At 35.1% G+C, this 25,526-nt stretch overlaps 1 protein-coding gene across 7 annotated transcripts in view; it reads left to right on the top strand.

The window, feature by feature from the left end:
- The window catches only part of FAM185A (family with sequence similarity 185 member A), an 88,353-nt gene that overhangs the window by 9,453 nt on the left and 53,374 nt on the right, over nt 1–25,526 (top strand). For 6 of the 7 annotated variants that reach the window (XR_012333890.1, XM_073809587.1, XM_033862926.2 and 3 more), the window contains exons 4-5: nt 4,036–4,174; nt 16,794–16,835. Coding sequence is in view for 6 of the 7 variants with exons in the window: in XM_073809587.1 (XP_073665688.1) it covers nt 4,036–4,174; nt 16,794–16,835 (181 nt within the window). In the remaining variant the exon portion in view is untranslated. The remainder of the gene's footprint in view (nt 1–4,035; nt 4,175–16,793; nt 16,836–25,526) is intronic. The other variant, XM_019940535.3, reaches the window with a different exon arrangement.

Raw genomic sequence — 25,526 nt, 5'->3', positions numbered from 1 at the left:
GTGGGATTAAATTTTTCTTATTGTTAGGTTTATTTGAGTATTTTTTCCAAGACCTGTTTATTTTGCCTTTAGGCAATTTTAGGAGTTTCGAAACTCGACTTTCTTCAGTGTTTTCCACAAGATGGCACCATTAGACAGCATTACTGTTCTCCAAAAGCTTTTATTATCCATAGGAACTTTGATTGTTATAAGACAGTTTGCATTTTTTCAGTCAACTTTTGTTGCTTTCTGTGGTTTAGCATAGTATTAAGAATAAAGGTATAATTTTGAAGTATAAATTGTCACAATTTTTTAGCATGATCAGTAATGGTTTAAATCTTTTAGAAAGGTCTGAGCCACCTTTTATTTTACAGTTTGACAATTTGCAAGGATTCTTTTGTCATAAATTTGTTCAATTCCATACTCAGCTGTATTCTCCGATAATTGGTGGGGAGGAATTGTATCTTATATGTAGATTATTGTTGGCATAATTAAACAAGGTAGGTTATAACACTAATTGTTCTACAATTGTCACTTTTATTTTCCATCACCTTTCTCTTAGAACCTGTGGGAGACTGTTTAAACCCAAATATTCAAATTTATCTTTTTAAAAAGTGTTGAAAGACACTGCCTGGCTTTATGTGGCAGCTGTTTTGAGACAGCATTTAGTTTCACCTCTCTGATTGTTGTGGTCTTGGAGGTGCAAAAGGGAAATTGGACAACTGCAGTTGCAGAATATTGCATATTGATGTTCACATGTAACTATCAAAGAAGAATTTAAATCATCTTAATTATTTTCTATTTTTAATATTTTGACCACTATTTCCACTCATTATTTATCCTCTCAACTTTCATGGTTTATTGAATATTAATTTATTCCTACTTTCTGTTATACTATTTTGTTTCCTGCCTGATGGAGTTTTGTGTTGTACTAAAGAATCAGTTTTGATATTTCTTTCTATTTATATTACGCATAGTATTAATTTTTAAGGCATATTTCTAAGTTTCTGAGGTTTTATATAAAATAAGTTCTTATGAAATATGTTAACTTTTAATATACAACTTCCATAGAAATGTGTTTTGGATATTTGAGAGGCAGCATAGTGAATTGGTTTAGAGCACGTAATTGAGAACCAGAGTACCTGGGTTTGAATCCTGGCTCAGCCACTTACTAAGCTCTTTAACTTCAGATGAGTTATTTAACCTCTATGTGTCTTGGTTTTCTGGAAAATAGAATAATAGTAATGACATTAACTCACACTGGTTGTTATGAGGATTAAATGAGTTAATGCATAATACAGATAAGGTACTTAAAATAATGTCTTGCATAGATAACTCCATTATAGTGTCGACTATAATGATGATGATAAAGGTAAATAAAACACAGGAAAGGTGATTTGGCCAGTCCTAGACCTATCAGTTAACTTTACTGAGACTGTGTTTCATTATTCATAAAATAGGAATGGTATTGTTTGTTTTTTCTGCTCAAAAAGATTGTGAGAATCAAGTGAGCATTATAAACACTTAACAGTATATTGTTTATGTATCATTTTATATGGAATGGCTGTTTTTAAATTGTATTGTTAATTTCAGTATCCTAAGTTTGATACAGACAAGATAGAAATCCATTGTATGAATGGATTGTTGAATGAATGATTGTTGAATGAATTGATAATATAGTTATCAGTTGACCTTTCTTAGTTTGGGCTACAAGGCCACAGTTTTTCCTTAAAACTTCATTTTTATTTTATAATGTTGGTTTATAATAACTTTGTGAAAAAAATTTCTTCTTGTATAGAAAAGCAAATTAATTTATAGCAATATCTCTCTAAGAAAGGTATTTTTGGATCTACTTTTCGTTCTTTCTTTAAATATCTACTTCACTTAATAAGCAAGCTGTACAGTTTAATCTATTTTTTTGAATGTTTGTTCCATTAGCATTAGTAACTATAAATAAGATCCTCAATATTTTGCTGTAAACTGTGGTGTCCTAAGTTTAATTGTTCTAGTTAGTATTTGATATAGTGCATTATATATGGCCCTTAGTGAATTTTCTATTTCTTTGAAATTAATTTTACGGATTGATTGGTTAAAATAGCTATATTATTGTGATGAGTGTTGTACTTTTGCTTGCTTTCATTTAGTTTGGTGGGGCAGGAGAGGATATTTTTTAGCTTCCTACAGGGTAAGATATTTAGTGTTTAATGAACAAAGTAAATCCTTGGCATTTTTCTGATACTCATAAGGAGTGTCTTAAAAGCTTTATTTGGTTGTGGGGGGAGTCTAATCAAAAGTTCCCCCTTGCCAATTCAATTAAGTTTCAAATATTCTTGCAACATTTATCTTTTGATATTCCCTAAAGCAGCCTCACTATTTATAAAAAGCTAGAGTATTCATATTTGTTGTCTGCTTTATGGAAATACTTGGAGAATTTTAAGCTATGCATAAAGCAACTTTTCATGAAGAAATTTTGTAGGTAAAGGATAAATTTTTTCAGAAATTTTAAACCTTACTATTACACTGAGGAACGCAAAACGTGTATTCTCACAAATCTGAATGTATGTAAAATATCTATCTTTCTTTGACAGATTTATTGAAACTAGATTTAAAAAAAATTCCTATGAATCCATAATTAGCTGTAGCAGATAAGAAGCAATTGGTATTTTATATACCTAATAAAAGTCCATTAAAAACCAAAATTATATACTTAAAATCTAGACAGCAAAGTAATTTTAGTTTGCTTTCCATAACAACCTCTGGGTACTTTAATTTCTCTTTTCATAGTTTATCTGTCTTCTAATATTTTAGTATTCTTGAAACTCAATTCTTATTAAATAATATTTTGAACTCAACAATTTTTGAAGGAAGTATAACGATTGAATATAATACTGATGCCAATGTGTTGAAAAACAATAATGTTCTTTCTTTAAATACCTCAGTGTAATGCTTGAATTTGACCCTGGGCAAAACTGTGACAAGCCTTCCTAGTGATTCAGTTTTTATGTCAACAATTTTATATTAACGCTCACTTTATGCTTATAAAACATTTGTTTAAAATACTATAAAGATAATTTGGAATCCTTAATTAGATACCTTCATTTTACATTGGGCTCAATATTTGAGACATAAATGTATACTGAATTTTGTTAGAGAAGTTTAGGGATAAATACAAAAATCCTTCCATTTTGTTCAGTGGAAAGCTACTGGCTAATTAGATGTAAAGTGGAAAAATTCTAGAAGTAATAGTGTATTCACTACATTAACAGATGAAATGAGAAAAATCATATGAGAGTCCAATAAAATCAGATAAAGTATATGCTAAAATTTAAAACCCATTCATGAGTTAAACAGCAACAACAACAAAACAGATTTGAAATAGAAAGGAACTTCTTTAATCTAAAAAAAAGGGATCTAGAAGATATCTATAGCAAACACCATACTTAATGATGCAATGTTGTAAGCTTTCCCTCTGAGAATAGGAATAAGATAAGGATGCTTGTTATCTCATCACTTCTATTCACTGTTAAATTGGAGGCCTGAGCCAGATCGTAAGGCGGGAAAGAACAGGAAAAACAGTATTAATATGAGGATTAGAAGGGAAGAAATGAAACGATCACTTGTAAAGAACATAATTATGCATGTAGAAAAATTGTTTTAATTCAGGTAGATTATTAGAATCAGTTAAGTGAGTTTAGTGAGGTTTTGGATTTAAGGTCAAATACAAAAGCCAGTTAAGATAAAATGAAGTTTAAAAAGCTATCTTTTATAATAACATTTAGAATACATCAAATAGGAATAAATTTAACAAAAGATGAAGAACTCTACATAGAAAATATAAAACATTATTAAGAGAAATTAAAGAAGATCTAAATAAATGAAGGAATATAATGGGTCTATTCCACAGAGAAAACACTGTTGCTCATAATCTTGTATTTAGAGCTGGGGAATTGAAGTCAATAAATTGGCCGTGTACTGTACATATTAGTTGCCCACTAATTCTGGCTTTTTACCAGTCTTCATTTTATAATGAACTGATTTGAGTCTTTCTCTTACTAGACTGTGACCGTAGATAAACTGCAGGGAAGTTCTGTTAATGTATCTACTGAAGATGGTTTGCTGAAAGCCAAGTGTCTTTACACAGAATCATCATTTCTATCTTCTGCTGCTGGGGATATTACATTAGGAAGTGTTCATGGTAAGGTGACAGAGGCCTAATACATCTTAGATATGCCACATGACATAAATTTTAAGAGATGGCTGTGTTTCTTTGTAGGTGAAGGAGGATCTGCCGTTAGGAAGCTGCCCCTCTAAATAATTAATTGCAGGCTAACCATCTTTTAAAAAACCCACAAAATAAAGTGACTCATATGGTACTGAATTTTATTTTGGCAAGAAATTGAATATTATGCTGTTATACATGAAGCTAATAATAATTCGGATTTTTAATGCATTTCTTTATAGAAGGCAACAAACAAGGAAATATGTGCAGGAATATTCAGAGGAAAGTACAATTAAATAAAAGCAGTGTTAAAAAATAAAGATGGGTTCTGAGTGATTGCTTTTATGTTATGATAGGAAAGCTAAGGATTAAATAAATTAATGAAACATTTGTGTGGGATCCGATTATAGCAATTCAGTGATACTAATTTTGGCTGAAATGCTTTATGTGTATTAGTACTAGCACCAGGTCCTCCCAGTGCCCTGCCATTTTCAGTTTTCTTTAATTAGATAGCATCTTGTGACTTTTAAAACATGTCTCTGCAGATATGTAATATTACTTAGTTAACTTTTGTGTTATTGAAAGAAAAGAAGAGAATGTAATGGTGAAGTAATATGGCAAAGGGCATGCTGGTATTCAGTGTCACTCAGCATGCTTCTTCAGTTCCCACATAGCAGATGATTTAAGTCCAGGTATGTTTTCTGAAATATGTACACATAGAATTAAGAATCTCTTATCCTGGAAAGTAGTATATACACATCTGCTAAATGCCTTTTGGACCATTTTCCAGGAGTTATAGACAAACTTTTGCTGTACGTAGTCCACTCATTTAACTTCTATAGGAAAGCTGAATCTATTTATCTATACATTTTGGTAAAACCTCCAGATTTTACTAGTCAGCATGAATTATTAGGTGGTATTAGAAAACCTGGCTAGTGCAAACCATGCTATTTAGCAAATTGGCAGGTAGTCTTACAGTTAAAAAAAAATCTGAAAAAATGAGTACTTATATGCTTGAAATAATTCTTGAACCTCAATTTCATAGTTAAACCTCATCAACCATTCTTGTAGGGTTAAGGTATTATTTGAGTCCAAAATAAAGCAAATAGTTTTGTTAGTTATTCATCAGTTTTGTTGTTTTTTGTTTTGTTTACTGAGGTGTGCCTTGAATAGTTCTGGTAATTTGTAACTCCATATTTCAACAATGACTTTTATGTAAGCATTGTATTTTTAACCATTAATTGTGATTAAAAGTACTGTACTTAACATATTGAGTAATTTTTAGTGGAAAAGCAATTCCTTATCATGTCACATGTTGATTAACACCCATGATAAGAACAGCTCTGTTTTCTGCAGTGCTTTATACCTTGTTTACACTGAATTCATTAATGTTTAAATTTTTTTGCTTTCTTTTAAGTAAGTTGAGAATTGAACTTGGTACATTAGTAGTTTACATGATAGTAAAACAGATGTACTTTTTTGAAGCAGTCCTCAAAATACTCTAGGTCTCTTTTTTTTTTTCAACATCTTTATTGGAGTATAATTGCTTTACAATGGTGTGTTAGTTTCTGCTTTATGACATAGTGAATCAGCTATACGTATACATATATCCCCATATCCCCTCCCTCTTGCATCTCCCTCCCACCCTCCCTATCCCACCCCTCTAGGTGGTCACAAAGCACCTAGCTGATCTCCCTGTGCTATGCGGCTGCTTCCCACTAGCTATCTATTTGACATTTGGTAGTACATTATAAATCCATGCAACTCTCTCACTTCATCCCAGCTTACCCTTCCCCCTCCCCGTGTCCTCAAGTCCATTCTCTACGTTTGCGTCTTTATTCCTATCCTGCCCCTAGGTTCTTCAGAACAAATTTTTTTTTTTTTTAGATTCCATGTATATGTGTTAGCATATGGCATTTGTTTTTCTCTTTCTGACTTACTTCACTCTGTAAAATACTGTAGATCTCTTGATTACTTACAGTGGCTGAAATGGAAACAAATTGCTAGGAATAAAAGAGTTCATTCTTTAGCCTTTATAAAACCTTTTATATTTACTGACCTTTAATGTGAAGTCAAATACCTTTCCTTTGGTGGTTTCAGTCTGAGCCAGACCTAGATCCTCTTTTGAACTGTTGTCTCTGGTTGGGATTTTGAAAGACTCTGAGATGGAAATTAGAGTGTAGCAGATTTACCAGGGAAGCCTCTGGGGACCAGTGCCATACAAAGGAACAAAGCCCAGTTTCCACAGGAGAGGTTAGACTTGATAAGTCTCAACAACCCCAAAGGGGTGCTCTGAAGCTGGGATGGTCCTCAGAATTGTCTCAAGTTGGGGTGAGGGGAGATGGACCTTTATATCCCCAATCCTTAGATGCAAACTGCCCCAGAAGCACAATGATCTTGGATCAAAATGGCTCTTTTCAGATAAGGCAATTCCCTAAGAGAGCAGAGAGCTGAAGACTGTCTGCCAGCAGTATTCCCAATAGATAGGAAAATAAGCCCTGCAGTTACAAAGGGGTTCTGAATGATGGCTCATAGCACCGACTACCGTTATATTTATTCATTCGTGCAGTACATGTATTGACCATCTACTGTGTGCCAGATTTTCAGGCACCAAGGGTATGAAGTTGTACAGGAGATGATACCTATCCTTAAAGAACTCACGGTCTAGTGGAAGGAATGAGCATCATCTCTCTTGTTTGTAATACTAGTGGAGCAGAGAGAAGTAGGAGAAGGGAAAATTTGATCCAGTTGCCACTGTACAAGAGGTTCCATGTTGTTCAGCCCTGCTTTCTCCATCTAGTCCTTGGCCCTCATTCTGCTTGGTTTTTCAGTGGTAGTAAGTATATGAAAGAGAGAGATTTGAAAAAAAAATCTGCATTTCTTAGTCATACTCTGTGCCTGCCTACTTTTTAAATCACCCTTAAGAGAGGCCCAAGTTTCTTGCTTCCCCCTCCTATGCCATCCCTATTTCCATCCTTGTCCTAAGGGATTATATGCACATGTTCCTTGAGTTTGGAGTGTGGAGGTGGGATGGGTATGGAAGAACAGGCAGTGTTCTAGCCCTACCTCTTAATAGGTTAGAAGATTAGAGTCGTGACTGGTGGAAGGAAGTCCCTATGCTCTAGCTAGTGGGATTTTAGTAGGGAGAGATACCTCCCAAGGATCATCCCAAGCTGGAACTCTGAATATATATTCCACTGAAGTCTTTGTTCAAAGTGGTGATGGTCATATAACACCAATTAGATTCATATTTTGGCTGTATTTAAATAAACTAACTTGGGAATCTTAAAACTTATTTTTACAGGAAAATATATTGCTACTTCTAAACATCTGACTTACAGAAAACAAATTCATAAGAATATACACATTCTAAGACCTGCCTGTTTAGGATTTATTTAGTTTGGCTTCTTTTTCTTTTTTTTTAATGTAAATTTATTATTATTTTATTTATTTTTGGCTGCATTGAGTTTTCGTTGCTGTGTGCGGGCTTCTCATTGCAGTGGCTTCTCTTGTTGCAGAGCACGGGCTCTAGGCGCAAGGGCTTCAGTAGTTGTGCCTCGTGGGCTCTAGAGCACAGGCTCAGTGGTTGTGGCACACGGGCTTAGTTGCTCTGCGGCATGTGGGATCTTTCCAGACCGGGGCTTGAACCCATGTCCCCTGCATTGGCAGGTGGATTCTTAACCATTGCACCACCGGGGAAGTCCAAGTTTGGCTTCTTTTTCTTAAGGTAGATTTTTTTTTTAAACCCAACATACAGATGTTGTAAAAAGCCATTTGTACCACAAATATGATGACAATAACTGTCTTTTTCATAGATTTACCAGGTGTATGAGTTTGGAGCCCTTGTGTTAATAGGTTGGGGGTGGTTGTTTGAAAGCAAACATGTATTGAGTGCCTAAGTGAGCCAGCCCATTTTATTTAATGGATAATTGGCTGTTTACAAATGAAGAAAACAAAACTTAGAAATGTCTAATTGTTTGCTCTCAATTATAAGTTAATTAGTGGAAGAGCAAGAATTTGATCCAGGTTTCTTGACTTTTTAGGAGATATTTTTAAACAGTGTTCAAACAAATGTGTGCACATAGCCATGGTGAATTTCTTGATTGCAACCCAAATTCCATCATTGCTTTTAGGGCTACCTGGGTCACTCTAGAGATGTTTCCTCTAGACAGACAGAGCTACAACACAGGTGCACTGCTTCAGCTGGGTTCTAAATTGTAAACTCCAATTTCAGGGTTTTTGTGCCTTATGAAAACGTGGTGTTCCATGTAGTGTTTGGGTTCAGCTTAGCTCCGTGGAGCCATTCAGGGACTCGGTTCATTCTTTAAAAGTGATGCTGCTATCTTCAGTGTGTGGCTTCTAAGTCTTCCATGAAAGGAAGACAGAGCATGAAATTTATTTCTTGTCTGTATAGTCTTTTTGTTCATATACCCTGATGCAAACTAATACCCAACATACTGCTGAATACTTAAGAGGTAATGAGGAAAGGGAAAATGAAAGGAGTAATATGTCTTTCCTGGCTTTGCAAATTGACTCCTGTGTGTAGAGAAGGGAAAAATCTATCTTGAATGGTTTTCAAAATGAAATTTTTAAGTAGAGCTAACAATATTTTCTTGGTAAGAAAATGAGTAATCTAATTGACTAGTAATATTTACTATTTATAATGTTGGTTGAATCACATCTATTAAGTATGTGTGCCTTCTAATACAAAAGAAACTAGTTTATTCATTGACTCAACAAATATTCCCCAGTGTTCTGGCACTGAGAACCTAGTGGGAGAATGAGTACTTGGATAGTTTGTGTTTAGATATAAAATTTTGTGACAGTTTACTATCTTGATTTCCTTCTAAATTATAAGAAATTAGATTCTGTGTAAAGTACATTTTATTATATTCTGCTCTTTGAATATTTGTGATTTTAAAAGAATTCTGTACATGTATATATAAGATATACATGTATTTATATATATTCTAGTAAATATATTTTTTAAATATAGGTATATAGTCTCCTGAGTTAGAAAGAAAAGCTTCCTTGAAATGGTTTGCTGGGATTGATTTTATTTATGACATAATTTAAACAAATTAATTAGGGTTAATATGTAGGAGTACTCATGACAGTCATTTTAGTGTTTTATATTTAACTTATGTTATTATTTGGAATAAATGATTAATGAATTAAACTGCATTTAAGATATTTAGATTCCCTATATAACTTAGGGTCTTATTTTAGACTCTTTGGGAATATACATTAATACATAAATTGATGACTATTAGTTCTCTCATTTTTCTGTACTTCAGAAGTCCTTTGTTCCCCCAAAGATTTAGCAATTTGTACATCCTTAAACTGTTCCTTAAATAATTACTTTGGATTTTGGAAACTTTCACAGAAGTAAAAGTTACACAAACTATACAAATACAGTTGATCATTTTGATAGCACAAAGAAATGCCTCAATTTGCTTTAAGGAGGACATATAGGCTCTGGTGAATTTATAAATCTGCCTTGTGAATTTAGAAAGTCAGAAGTAATATAAAATTTTAAAAGAAAGGAACTTTTATTGGATTGAATGGAACTCTTCATGAAGTTCATGAAAATGCTTTGTTCTAATTCTAGTGTTTATTCTTAAGTTCATTGTGAAGTTTGTTTGTCATTTTAACACATGATAATTTATGTTAATGTTGAATCTGGACACTTAAAACTTTTTTATATGAAATACCAGAGAGGAATTACAGCTCCCTTTGTGGTACAGACAGCATAGGTTTTTTTTTTTCATGATTTAGACGTATGATAAAATATGTTGCTATTTCATGCAGTGTTTTGACTCTGCTCAGGTCCTTAGAGGGACTGGGCTCCTTCCATAAAGCTGATGCCGCCATTTTCAGTGTGTGGCTTCCAAGCTTCCACTAAAGGAAGAGAGATCATAGAGGATCATGTGAGAAATTTGTTAGCCAGAATGTTTTCAAATGACTTTAACTGCAGGAGTCTGAGATAAAGAGTTTAGTGTGTTCTAAGGAAGGAGAAAGGCACACAGGTATTAGGGGGGTACTGGCAGTCTGTGTCACATCTTATATTTATAATTGCTCTTTCTCAAATGTCTATGAGTTCCTCCTCTTTCCACACCCCCTTGCTATTCTCCAGGATTTCATCCTTGTTTCATTGTTTTTTCCATTCTTTCTTTTCCTTGGGCATCTTATACACTTTTGAGTCTCAGCTACCCTTGTATTCTGATAATTCAAATATGTATCTCTAGTGCTGACTTCCAGCTTATACATCCATCTGCTTAGTAGATATAGCCATTTGGATCTTTACAGGCTTCTCAAACGACTTCACATTTCTAACTTCTTTTCTCCTACTTTCCCAGCCCTCACCTCCCCAACCTCATCCATAATATAATCCTCCTCCTTTATTTCCATTTGCAGATTCTAATATTACCATGTACCTAATTTCCCAAGCTAGAATCTAGAAGTAACCCTAAATTCCTCTATCACCTTCCACATCTATCAATCCCAAAGTATACGTAGGTTTTATCATCTAAATATTTCTTCAATCTATCCCAGTTTTTTCTTTCAAACTTCTACTGTTCGTTTGTTTTTTTAAAAATTTATTTATTTTATTTTATCAATTAATTTATTTTTGGCTGCATTGGGTCTTCATTGCTGTGCGTGGGCTTTCTCTAGTTGCGACGAGCGGGGGCTACACTTCGTTGTGGTGCGTGGGCTTCTTATTGCTGTGGCTTCTCTTGTTGCGGAGCACGGTCTCTAGGCACGTGGGCTTCAGTAGTTGCAGCACGTGGGCTCAGTAGTTGTGGCTCACGGGCTCTAGAGCGCAGGCTCAGTAGTTGTGGCGCACGGGCTTAGTTGCTCCGCGGCATGTGGGATCTTCCCAGACCAGAGATCGAACCCGTGTCCCCTGCATTGGCAGGTGGATTCTCAACCACTGCACCACCAGGGAAGTACCCAAACTTGTACTATTCTAATTCATATTCTTGTCATCTCTTGCCTCAACTCTAACAGTAAGTTTGCTTCCAGTCTTGCCTTCTTCAAATTCATCCTCTTCACTATAGCTGTGGTTGGTTATTAGAAAGGCACATTGAACATGGCGTTCTCTTACCCAAACCCTTTTCTACTGCCTCAGTGACTTAGCTAACTTACTAATTCCTTTTTCTGACCTTATGCTTTGTCTTCTAGAATTACACAGTGTCTTACTTCTTCCTGTGTATATTCTTACTTGTTCTTTACTTCTGAGTTTTTGATCAGAGCCCTTGATCATATTTATCAATTATAGTCTTCCTAAAATGATTTTCCCGGCTTTCTTTATCTCATTGACTTTTAGTAATGTTTTAGTACTCAGCTAAAGCAGCCTTCCCCCATCTCTGGCCTTCCATTGACCCATAAATTCTTGCATTATTAAAGAGCAAAGGTCATGTTTTATTTCTCTCTGTGTTCTTACCATTTAGCCCTGTGGCTTGCAAATAAAAAACCTCTCTCTTCCTGCTCCTGCAGCCCTCCCCCTAAAAAAGAAGCACAAAAAGGATTTAACTTTTAAGGATATTTGCTTTCTCTGTTTGGATTATGAAAGTATATGTGCTGTTTTTAACCATAATTACATTTATTTTAGTGAAGAAAAATAAACTGATGTTTATCTTTAAATCGATAGCTTATTTTTCCTCTGACCACACTAGAATGAAGAGTTGCTAGTTAAGGAGAACTATATATTTTCTCAAAAATTGGGGTTTGTGGAAAAGTTTCATAACTTGAAAGAAGAGTCAGCACACATAATTATTACAGACCATATGGCATCTGCTTTATTGGAAGGAAGGCTTTTGCAAAGATATACTCCTCTCAAATAGTTGATTTGTTTATTTTCAGTGGTTGGAGATGAAATGGGTGAAACCAAAATATAGAAAATTGTGTTAGTAATGCCCATTTGGTTGATTTGTGTACTTTACAATATTCTACCTTATTCCACAAAGTATTGGAGACAAGAGTTCCATGTTGTATATTTTAAAGACTTTGGGATATTTCTGTTTAGGGTAGAGGTTTTCTAAATATTTTGATATACGTGGAGAATATTTTTTTATTGCTTTAAAAATCCTTTAGTGTTGATAAAAATATTTTGATATATTCTTTATATTTAAAATTAGTTCCATACTTTTCTTGTTCTGTTATGCTTTTACTGTACAGAACTCTAACATTCAAGAGAGAGGTAGTTTGAGACTGTACAGATTCTGCTATAATGTGAACTAGTCCTCATTTTTTAATGGATCTAAAGCTTCTATTTTATGGCTCTAAAACCGTTGTTTTCTTGATCACTTCACTTTCATTACAAGCACTAATGATTAACTTTTTGAGAAAGACCACGTTTTCTATTTTCATTTAAAAAAGTACATTTTTACTGCATTCACTGAAGACTAGTATAAGGTAATAAAGCTCCAAAGTTTTGTCTTGCGAGTGGGTGACTGAACTTATTACTAGCTAAATGACTGACTGTAGAACCATGTCATAGTTCTTTACTAACAGTTAAAATCACAAATATCAGGGGTCTGCTTTACCTTATTTTTGAAGTATTCATAAGGTGAAAACAGTAAAGAGAATTCTGAGCGTCTCACACTAGCTTAATTTTCCTAAAGATTAGGAAGGGATACAAGATGTTTTTCTTGTATTGCTGCCTATCTTGAAATTCTTCACTGACCCCTTCAGTATAGGATAAAGTCAGTAGACTAAGCACTCTATGGTTCTTCTACAGATTTATTTTTACCTATTTTTCCAAACTAATTTTGAACATTTGTTCAAAAAATAATAGTATTTACTATGTACTGGGCAATATACTAAGCTCTCAAAATATAACACTAAATAAGAAAGACTTAATCCCTGTCCTCATAGACTTGCCTAATTGCTCCAGCCTAACTGATGAGCATGATTTAAATAATAGCGTGCATCGTTATGCCTTTTTACCTTTGCTTACTTCATTATTTTTTCCACAAAATCCTTTCCCTTCAGCATCAAATTTTACCCACATTTCAAACCTCCACTCTGGTGATATCTCCAGTATCACTATTCTCCCTGTTCATGCCAGGTCATTTTAGTCTGTTTCCTCTGAACGGCTGTGGCAACTAATTCATACTGTTCAGTTACAACATTCACTTATAATTATTAATAAATTCTAATTTTTATCTTCTCATATGTGCATCTCCCCAGATAGCCTATAAGGTTTTGGATGGCCAGTCTGTTCTCTGCAACCCCTGCAAGTGATTCGGGTCCTTCCCACACGCAAAACGCACTCCCTTCCTTTCAAGGTTCCCAAAGTCTCATCCCATTACATTATCTCCTCAGAGTCCACAATCTCTACATCAAAATCAGATCCAGATGTAGATGAGCCTCCTTGGGTATAGTTGCTTAAATATAACTCAAATATTGTTCTTCTGAATCTGAAGACCTGTGAACTGAAGAGACAAGTTCTTTAGCCCCCTCAACCCACATACACCACCTACACACTCAGAATACAAGGATGGGATATGCATAGGATAATTTCCATAGACTTTCCTGTCCAAAGAGGAGAAAATAAGGGGCACAAAGGAGTCATTGGTCCATAATGATTTTGAAATTCAGGTGGGCAAACGTTGGAGGTTACTTGGTTAGATCTCAAGGCCTTGCAATAATTCTTCAGGGTTCCAGACTTTGCACTCTGAGTCATCCTTCCTTTTTCATGAAATGTAGCATGTGTTTGCAGCTGAGGAGTTTCCTCAGTCTGCTTCCTGCCAGCAGAATTTTGGGGGTTGAATGGTCTCATTTCACTTTGTACTGTCACTGTCCCTCTCAGTCGAAGTTAGCAATGTGTTTGCTGATACACTTCTCTCAAATATTTTGTCAGCCTCCTGTGAATCATATTGGGGTTTATTCCATTAGATAAAAGCCACAGCCAAGAATCTCTTCAAAATATGGACTTCCGCAGAGTTATTAAGATACAGTACTCTCAAGCTTTCTAGAGGACCTATTGTTTGACTGAGAGGATCTGTGAGATACCCATAATCTGTTTAATGGACGTTTTGTATAACTGATTAATACTGTGAGGTATCACCCTTGAGCTTTCTGGATTCTTAACAAAAGATTTTACAGTCAATCCACCAGTTTCATTTTTAGGCCGTGTTCTGGCCATGCCCTGGATTCAGACTTTGTATAGAAGCCATTCTTACCTTTAGCATCTTTGGCCGTCTTGAGAAGCTCAGACTTTTCAAAATCATTCATGTTCTGGTCTTTTTGTTGTTTAACAGTCCTTTCTTTAGTTTAGCTTATCTTTCTTCTCTTGCATTTTACTGAAGCACCAAGGAAAAATAGGCAGCACCTACCACACTTTGACTCTGCTTGGCAGTCTCCATGGCTAGATCATTCAGTTCATTAGGCACATTTCCTACTTTCCACGTTACTGATAGTAACAGTGTTGCAGAGTTTCCAATACTACTTAACAGGGATCTGCCTTCCTCCAGTTTCCAAAAACATTTTCTTCTCTTCCTTTTGAGCCTTCATGGGAAGTAGATGCAAAGTCCAGCTTTCTACTAACACACTGTTCAAGCAATTTAGGTTTTCTCTACCATGCTCCTAAAAATCCTTCCAGCCTATGCCTACTGTCAAGTTCCAAAGCTATTCCAATATTTTTAGTTATTGTGGCATCACCCCACTTCCAGCTTTCAAAATCTTTTCTAGTTACCTTATTCTGTGTAACAAATTTAGCAGCTGAAAACAACGAACATTTATTTTCTTACACTTTGAATGGGTCAGGAATCTGGGTGTCGCTTAACTGGGTCCTCTGCCTCCAGATCTCTCTCAAAGTTGTAATCAAGGTATCAGCTGGGGCCATGGGCTTATTTGAAGGTTCAGCCAAGAGAGAATCTGCTTCCTGGTTCACTCATGGTTGTTGGCAGGATTCAATTTAGATTCTCTTGGCTTGGGGCCTCTTTCAGGTCCTTGCTCTTGGTCCTTTTTCATAGGGCAGTTGACAACATGGCAAGCTGGCTTCCATCAGAGCAAAAGACAGCTGGCAAGACAGAAGCCAGAATCTTTTTGTTACCTAGTCTTGGAAGTAACATCCCATCATTTTTGCCCTTAGTATTCTCTTTGGTAAAAACAAAGCAAATCTCCTACACATGAGTGGAGGAGATTATACAAGGGCATGAATACCGGGAGGCAGGGATCATTGGAAGCCATCTTAGAAGCTAGAAGATCTTTGGCTACTACTTGCATGTGAATCTGCATTTACTGGGGTTGAAAATTGGAAGAGTATCTAGAGCACACCAATGAAATAATATTTATTTACTTAACCATTTAACAGGAGGTTCTTCACAACCTTGTAACTTACTGAAACTTGAAAATAGTTTTATAAGCTTAACTTCACACAAGCCCAATTTTTTTTTTTTTTTGCGATATACAGGCCTCACTGCTGCGGCCTCTCCCTCTGCGGAGCACAGGCTCCGGACGCGCAGGCCCAGCGGCCATGGCTCACGGGCCCAGCGGCTCCGTGGCACGTGGGATCCTCCCGGACCGGGGCACGAACCCGTGTCCCCTGCATCGGCAGGCAGACTCTCAACCACTGCGCCACCAGGGAAGCCCACACAAGCCCAATTTTATTCATATATTCACATGAAGTATGATGGAATATAAAACTTTTAGAGCACATTTGACTTTGGACAAATGAATCAAGTGCCTTTTTTTTCTTTTTCCCGGGTATTGATACATGTCAGTATTTACAAGATGCATGAAATGAAGTAAGTGATTTCACTTACTCTAGATTAATTCTGAGATAAGTTATTCCTTTACTTCTTACTGTAGTTTTGGAATTATGGTAGAAGAGACAATATTGCCTACACTTTCAGTGCAGTAAATATAGGTAGTATGACTCTAGGAGTAATTATACACGCAAACACACATGAAGAAAAATCCTACTGTTTTTGGTATTGGAGGAAGGGGCTGGGAAGAATGGTTGTAATATCCTATATGTATCCTGGAAAATATATTTTCATTGAAAGGTGGAAATATTTTAAGATTTTTTTCTTTGTTGGTTGTATTTCAGTGTTTTCATTATTCCTGCCTCAAAACTTTTAAACTCTTGGCACAGAAACCACTTTAATCTAACAGATAGACATGCCAAACTGGCCTGAAAAATAATAGTAATTACTTTTTTCCATGGATTATTTTAGTGTTATTTGGTTCAAAACTTGGCTTTGTGTGGTCTGATAAATATTGTGATGTTTAGATTGAAAATGAGTATTGAGCACATTTAAGTAATTTTTTCATTTTAGGGTTTTAGAAGAATCATTATTTTTCTTCCATGTTTCCTGGAAAGTATGGGGGTTTGTTTTTTAGTTATGCTATAAAAGATTAAGGTGGGGTGGAGGAAGAGAATTTATATAGTTGCCTAAATGTGTTTATTTTCGACTTGCAACTGAATCTCTCACTAGGTTTGTGATCTGAGAAAAATTGCCAACAATAATAACAATGTTATTAAATAACGTTGTGGGTATCTAACCATGTTTTAGGATACCATTAACACAGTTCCTTTTTAGATTATCCCTAATGTATAAAGTTGTCTTTTTCTCTTTTACAGGTAATATAACATTACAAAGCAAGATGGGTAACATCACAGTAGGTATGTGCTAAGCAGTTGGTAAATTTTGTGTGCTTTTTAAAATAGCTATATTTGTGATATTTAATTAGAGTAAATAAAGTCTACAGTTTAGCTGATGAACCTAATAGGATCCAAATATACCTATTAGGATTCTGCCTAGTCAAATATAGGCAGACCCAGTATAGGAATATGTGAAATTATTTCTGCAAGTTCATCGGTTCATCATCCTATAAATACTGTATAATTATAGGTTTGGTATCAATCAGAATACTGTTAGAATTCTGATTTCACCACTTTCTACCCATGGGCAAATTACCTAACTTCTCTGTACCTCAGCTTACACATCTGAAAAAAATAGAAATAACAGTAAGTACTTATCGTATGGGGTTCTTGTAAGGATTAAGTGAGGTATATAAAGTACTTTAGCACAGTGTCTGACATATGCTTAAATACTCAATAAATAATAGCCATTTAAATTATAGTAATTATTCTAATCCTAGGCCAGAACTAATAGTGGCTAGTGGTACTTTAGACCTAATCACCACATGTGATGCTGTGCCTGTGGGAGCAAAAGTTCACATTTCCAGATTGTTTGTTTGTTTGTTTGTTTTTAGCTGCGTTGGTTCTTCTTTGCTGTGCGTGGGCTTTCTCTAGCTGCAGTGAGCGGGGGCTACTCTTCGTTGCGGTGTGCAGGCTTCTCATTGCGGTGGCTTCTCTTGTTTGCGCAGCACGGTCTCTAGCACGGGCTTTAGGTGCGCTGGCTTCAGTAGTTGTGGTTCGCGGGCTCTAGAGCGCAGGCTCAGTTTGTGTTGCATGGGCATAGTTGCTCCGTGGCATGTGGGATCTTCCCGGACCAGGGATTGAACCCATGTCCCCCACACTGGCAGGCGGATTGTTAACCACTGCGCCACCGGGGAACTCTCTTCCAGATAGTTTAGACAGCTTTTCTCTAACCCAAATAGCACCTGCTTGCCTGTTGGGTGAAGGAACACTGTGAGCTCTAAGAGTGGTGGTTGTTTTCTAGGCCTTAGAGGGTGGGGATTTGGGGATGGGAAACTCCCTCTTTATTGAGTAGCTGTGGTTTATTGCCAGTGTGAATGCCAGGCCTCCTGGTTTTGTCCTTTTTGACATTTGACATTTGCTTTTTCTTTGTGCTGACTGAAATAGTGAATATACCCAACAGTCCTTTTCACTATCATTCCTTCTGGATTCTCTGGCTTAGAATGCACATCCTTTTTTAAGTTTTCTAGACATTATAACTTTTATGTTCAGTGAGGGATAAATAGAAGATAAAGGCTTCCTAAGTGATGATTATAAATCATTTTAACTAAAACATGACAGGATTTACCTCTTTTCCAGTGAGAAAGCAAAATTCACTGCTGACTCTTCAGGCCATTTCATCAGAGGGTACATCTGGGGATAGTAAGGGAAGTTTCTAGGGTGAAAAAAAGGTACACTAGTGAGAAGCTGAGCTAGCTGAGGAGAGAAAGTCCTAGACATGGGTGGAGTTTGTAGCAGTAGGGAAGGAGGGAAAAGAAGGGGAATATTCCAAATTGGGAGGCATAAGAAGTTTCATTACCCACTAGCAGGCCCTTTAGGCAGATGTGAATTTGAGGAATACTTAAAATCTAATATAATACGATAATGCTAGTATTATTGTTGGATGGAATTGTGGGAACGTAAAGGGAAAACCATTCTCTCTAAAACTGGAAATAAATGGGTTATTTATCCATACTGAAAAAGAATAGTAATAGCAAGGATGAAATGATCAGTAATTTACATCTTTGAAGATGGTTTCGCACTCTGTATAATTGATTAACATTATGAATTCTTGTTAATTTCCCCTATAAACTTTCCCCTTTTCCCACTATTAAGTATTAGAGAGATTTTAAGGCAAAGTGTTTTATTTTTCTTAAATAAATCTCTGTTCATTCAGAGAAAATTACCTGAGCTCAGTGTTAAGAAGTATAACTGACCACAATTATAGAAGTATTTAATGAGCCTTTATAATTTTCTTCAGTGAAACATAAATGGCATCTGTGGCTTTAGGTTGTTCTTAAAAATTCCAAATAAGTGAAGGTAAATAAAGGTTGAATTTCTAATTTTGTAAACATCATTGATAAATTTTGAGTCCTATTTTGGAAGAATCTTTCAAAATAAGAGAAAAAGTATGCATTTATTAAGTTATCATGATCTGTGATAGTGTGGAAAAGCATGGACTTTAGAAGACTGAATTTTGGTCCTACCACATGTTAGCTGTGTGGCTTTGAAAAAATTACTAAATCTCTCTGAATTTGCATTTTTATACATGGTTACCACCCATATAGCCCAAGGTTTTTGAGAAATTAAATAATGTAAAGCACAGCCCAATGCATGGTAGTCATTCAATGTTTAACCTGAATAATAAGGGAAGTGTTCATTTCTTAAATTCCTTTCATTCTTTGAATATCTCTATTAAGACTTTGGAAGAAAGTATAAACTATGTCACTGTTTATATTGATCTTAAGATTGTGTTAGCATTTGAAGACAACCCTGAATATGGCAATAACTAGTCGACATATATTTACTGAGTGCCTGCTTTATAATAGGAACTCGTTTAGGTACTGAGGAATATGTTGGTCAACAAGATGTCTTTATGCTCACCTTCGGGCTGAGGAAAAAAAACAGTCGGTATGTAAATAACAAAAGATAATTTCACATAGTACAATGAATAAATAAGAGAGGGTAATGGGATAGAGAGAGGGGAAAAGAAAGCTACTTAGTTTAGCAATCGGGGAGGGTCTGGAGCAGAGATATTTGCATTAAGCCCAGAGTAATGGGAAAGAGGCATGTAAAATTCTGGATGCACAGCTGCCCAGATAGAGGACAGCCAGTGCAAGCCGTTAAAATGGAATTAGTTTATAATTTTTGAGATATAGAAGGGAGACTTCTGGAGAAAATGGTGTGAGGTGAGGTAAGTGAGAGCTCTAGATCACAGGGCCTTGTAGATGTGGTAGGAGTTGGGACTTTATTCCAACTACAACAGGGTGGTAGCAGGGTGTATTTAAATACAACTTGTATTTAAAGAGAACAACCTAGTTGTTGTATCAGAGGGGTGCCAACGTGGAAGCAGGTGACTAGAAAGCTTAGTTTGTTTATCCATTCTCCTGTTGGTGGCTACCTGAGCTGTTTCTAGTTTTGGGCAATTGTAAATAAAGTTGCTATGAACATTCTTAGACAAGTTATTTTATGGATATGGAGATTTTATATATATATATATATTATATATATAATTGACCCTTGAACAGTGCAGGAGGTGTTTCAACCCTCCCTGCAGTCAAAAATCCACATATAACTTTGCAGTTGGCCCTCTGCATCTGTGATTCTTCATCTACGGATTCAGCCCACCTTAGATTGTGTAGTACTGTAGTATGTATTTAGTGAAAGAAATCATGTATAAGTGGGCCTGTGCAGTTCAATCCCATGTTGTGTGTATGTATTTATTTTACATGTATGTATATATGTACGTATATATATTTATTTTATTTATATGTGTATATATAATATATATGTGTGTATATATCACACATACACACATATATATATATGTATTTTTTTTTCCTTCTTAATACCTAGGAATAGAATTGCTGGTTTGAGGGAATTCCCTGGTGGTCCAGTGGTTAGGACTCCACGCTTTCACTATTGAGGGCCTGCGTTCAATCCCTGGTCGGGGAACTAAGATCCTGCAAGCCACACGGCATGGCCAAATAAATAAATGAAGGGGGCAGGTGAGGGGGTGACAATAAAATATGGATTAAATTCTAAAATACCAAGTAAAATAATTTTTAAAAAAGAGAATTGCTGGTTTGAGTAGGTATGTTTATGTTTAGTTTTATGATGAACTACCAGACTTTTCCCAAAGTTCCATTTTACATTTTCTTCTACAGTGTATGAGAATTCTAGTTGCTCCATATCCTTACCAACATATATTATTGTCAGTCTTTTTGTTTTTACCCATTCTGGCATGTGGATAGTAGTATATCTCTGGTATTAATTTACATTTCCCTAAAGGCTAATGGTGTTCAGCACTTTTTTTTTTTTGAAGTATAGTTGATTTACAATGTTGTGTTTCTGGTGTACAGCAAAGTGATTCAATTATACATATATATTTTTTCATATTCTTTTTTCATTAGAGGTTATTACAAGATAGTGAATATAGTTCCCTGTGCTATATAGTTTTATCTATTTTATGTATAGTAGTTTGTATCTGCTCATTCCAAACTCCTAATTTATCCCTCCTCCCCGTTTCCCCCTTGGTAATCTTAAGTCTGTGAGTCTGCTTTGTAAATAAGTTCATTTGTATCATATTTTAGTTTATACATAAAGTGATATCATATGTTATTTGTCTTTCTCTGACTGTTTTGCCGAAAGCCTGCTTTCGGTTTTAAGGTTCATTGGATTCGCTGCCAAAATAACCACTCGTCTCACACAAAGTTTTAATCAATTCTTTAATGAGAGGTGATTTAACTTAATTTTAATATAAAATCATTAGAAGGAGAAGAATAAGAATATTAGAAAAATGTTACAGGGTATTTACATCACCAAATTGGGCCAACACCTACTTCCAGATCCAGACAGCAGCTGGGAAGTCCCAAGTAACAGCAATCTGAAGCCCCAGTTGGGAAGGGTCCTGGGTGGTACGTGCATCACACAGGTGAGACTTCAGATTGGAGTTCTGGGGGCTTCTGTTTATAATTAAAGGCAGCAAACTATTAGCAGTTTTTGCTCAAAAATTCAGCTCTGGTTCAGTTGTAACAATGCTGTTAATTTCATCATGTGAGTCACAAGATTTTCCAGACCCCAGGGGACTGGCCAGGTCCCCAGGGCTCAAGAAATTCCAAGACCCATTCCCTTTCTTATCGTAAGTGCTGCTTGACTTGCTAGCAGCAGTTGTTAGGTGTGCAAGCAGGCATGCAGTCCAGGCAGGGTCACAGGTCGATCAGAGGCCTGCTTCTGCCTCTGAAGCCTGAAGAAGACCATTTTACTAGTTTTCCCAACACTGACTTACTTCCCTTAGTATGATAATCTCTAGGTCCATCCTTCAGCACTTTTTCGTGTGCATATTGGTCATTAGTGTATCTTTTGTGAAGTTTTGTTCAGATCTTTTGCCCATTTATTTTTTCCGTTGGGTTATTTCTTTTTATTATTGAATTGTAGGAGTTCTTTATATATCCTAGGAACAAGTCCGTTGCCAGATATTGTTTTTCTGTATTTTCTCTCAGCCTTTGGCTTGCCTGATTATTTTCTTAACAGTGTATTTCGATGAGAAGATTTCCATTTTGATGAAGTCTAATTTACCAGTTATTTTTATGGTTATTGCTTTTTGTGTCCTTAGAAATCTTTGTCTGCCTTCAATCATGAAGCTGTTATCCTTTGTTTCTTTTAACAGCTTTAAAATTGTTGCTTTTACCTTTGATCCATCTCTGATTTTCGTATTTGTTGTGAGTTAGGAATCAAGATTCATTTTTTCCCATATGAATACCTAGTTTTACATCACCATTTGTTGAACAAACTTCCTTTCTCCAATGGATTACTTCCACATCTTTGTCTGAAATCAAATGACTATATAAGTATGGATCTGTTTCTGTTCTGTCTCTCCTGTTACATTGATCTATTTGTCAGTTCTTAGGCTAGTACCACACTGTCTTGATTATTGTAGCTTTATAACAGTAAGTCTCTTTGGGATTAGCAGATGCAAACTAGTATATATAGGATGGATAAACAACAAGGTCCTACTGTATAGTACAGAGAATTATATTCAGTAACCTGTGATAAGCCATAATGGAAAAGAATATGAAAAAGAATATATATATGTATAACTGAGTCACTTGACAGCAGAAATTAACACAACATTGTAAATCAACTATACTTCAATAAAATAAAAAAAATAGTAAGTCTCTAAAATAGGTAGTTTTCCAAATTTGTTCTTCTTCTTTTTTTAAATTTATTTTATTTATTTACTTTTGGCTGCGTTGGGTCTTCACTGCTGTGTACGGGCTTTCTCTAGTTGCGATGAGCGGGGGCTACTCTTTCTTGCAGTGCGTGGGCTTCTTATTGCAGTGGCTTCTCTTGCTGTGGAGCACAGGCTCTAGGTGCACAGGCTTCAGTAGTTGTGGCTTGTGGGCTCTAGAGCACTGGCTCATTAGTTGTGGTGCACACGCTTAGTTGCTCCATGGCATGTGGGATCTTCCCGGACCAGGGATCGAATCCGTGTGCCCTGCATTGGCAGACAGATTCTTAACCACTGTGTCACCAGGGAAGTCCCTGTTCTTCTTTAAAAGTGTTTTGAATTTGATTTTCTATATAAAATTTAAGATTAGCTAGTCAATTTTTTACCAAAGATTTTTTACCAATTTTTTTACCAAAAATCCAGTTGCAGTTATATTTGGAATCAGTTTGGAGAGAGGAGACACTCACAAAAATTGAGTCTTTCAATTCATGAACATAGTGTAATTCTTCATTTATATATATCTTTAATTTCTGTCATCTTGTTTTGTAGTTTCCAGTGTAGAGGTCTGACACATCTTTTGTTAAATTTATTTGTGTTTTTGACCCTATTATAAATGGAATTTTAGAAAATTTCTTTTTCTAATGGTCTGCTGCTGGTATATACAAAATACAATTGATTTTTATACATGTACCATATATCTTGTGACCTTGCTAAATTTATTTATTTGTCCTAATAGCATATTTTTCAGAATCCAGAATTCTTTTCTATGTAGGCAGTCACTCCATTTGCAAATTAATACAGTTTTACCTCTTTCTTTCCAATCTGTATTCCTTTTTTTTTCTTTTGCCTTATTAGGCTGGCTAGGTTCTTCAGTACGATATTGAATAGTAGTGGTGAAAGTAGGATTCCTTACTCTTGTTTCCAATCCTAGTATACAATATTAGAGGGAATGCATTCATTGTTTTACCTTTTAGGTATGATGTTAGCTATACAGGCTTTTTCTAGATGTTCTTTACCAGACTGAGGAAATTCTTTTTTATTATTAGTTTTCTGAAAGTTTTTTTCTTTTCTTTGATCATGAATGGTTGTTGAATTTTGTCAAATGCATTTTCTGTATTTATTGAAATGATTGCATGTTTTATTCTTTTTTTACTCTATTAATATGATCAACTACATTGATTTTTGCATGTTAACCAACCTTGTGTTCCTGGGATAAACCGTACCTAATCATGATTTATTATCCTTTTTATACGTTGTTGGGTTTGGGTTGCTAATATTTTGTCAAGGATTTTTGCATTCATGTTTATGATGAATGTTGATCTGTAATTTTTTATTTTGTAAAATCTCTGTAGGTTTTGCTATTAGGATTATGCTGTCCTTATAAAATGAAGTTGAATAGATTCCCTCCTTTCTCTTTTCTAAATTTATGTAAGATTGGTGTAATTTCTTCCTTAAATATTAGATAGAATTCACCAGTGAAACCTTCCTTGCAAATAGGAATGTTGTTGATAATGAATTAAATTTTGTTAATAGATATTCTGTTATTCTATTTCTGTTTTATCTGGTATTACATTTTGGTAAGTGGTATTGTGAAGGGGTTTGTCTATTTCATTAAATTGTCAAATTTGTTCACATAATGTTCATAGTATTGCCTTATACTCATTTTTATGCCTATAGGATCTATACTGATAACCCCTGTTTCGTTCCTGATATTGATATTTATATTCTCTTTTTCCTGATTAATGAGGCTAGACTTTATCAATTTTGTTGATCTTTTCAAAGAACCAACTTTTTACTTTCTTAATTTCTCTGTTGTTTGTTTTCTAATTTATTGATTTTTGCTTTTTATTTTGTTCTTCCTTTTATTTACCTTGAATTCCCTTTGCTCTTCTCTAGCTTCTTCAGGTAAAATGTTAGGTCATTGATTTTAGACTTTGTTAATATTAGTTTTTAAATGATAAGTTCTTTTAAGCAGTGCATCCCCCAAATTTTGGAATGTTGCATTTTTCATTATTATTCATTTTAAAAGATTTTAAATTTTGCTTGTGATTTCATCTTTGGTCTGTACAAGTCTCTTGTTTAATTTTCATATATTTAAGATTTTTCTAGATCTCTTGTTTTTATTGATTTCTAATTAAATTTCATTCTGGTTAGAGAACATACTCCGTGTGATTTCAGTTGTCTTACATTTATTATGATTTATTTTATCATCCGGCCTGTGGTTCTAGCCTAGTGCTACATGCCCTTAAAATGATGTGTAATGCAATGATTTTTTTGTTGTTGTTATAGTTGTTGTGTCAGTTGCTGAGAGAAGGGGTTAAAGTTTTCAACTAATTCTGTCAGCTTTACGTTTGGCTTTTGAATCTCTGTTATTTAGGTACATACGTATTCATGATTGTTATGTCTTCCTGGTGAATTAAACCTTTTGTCATTATAAAATGTCTTTCTTTATCTTAGGTAATATTCGTTGTCTTGAATCTACTTTGTCTAATCATAATAAAGGCACTCTTTCCTTCTTATGCTTAATGTTAATAATAATAAAGGCACTCTTGCCACCTTATGCTAAATGTTAGCGTGGTGTATCTTTTTCTGTCCATTAACTCTCAATTGGTCTTTATGCTTAAAAAAGGATCTTTTATACGTAGCATATGGTTGGAACTTGCTTTTTTTAAATTCATTTTTTAGAATTCTTTTTTTAAAATTTTTTAAAATTAATTTATTTT

This window comes from Tursiops truncatus, chromosome 9 (genome assembly GCF_011762595.2).
Source record: "Tursiops truncatus isolate mTurTru1 chromosome 9, mTurTru1.mat.Y, whole genome shotgun sequence".
Lineage (NCBI taxonomy): Eukaryota > Metazoa > Chordata > Mammalia > Artiodactyla > Delphinidae > Tursiops > Tursiops truncatus.
The sequence above is the reverse complement of the archived record's forward strand: the minus strand, read 5'-3'. Positions and strand labels throughout refer to the sequence as shown.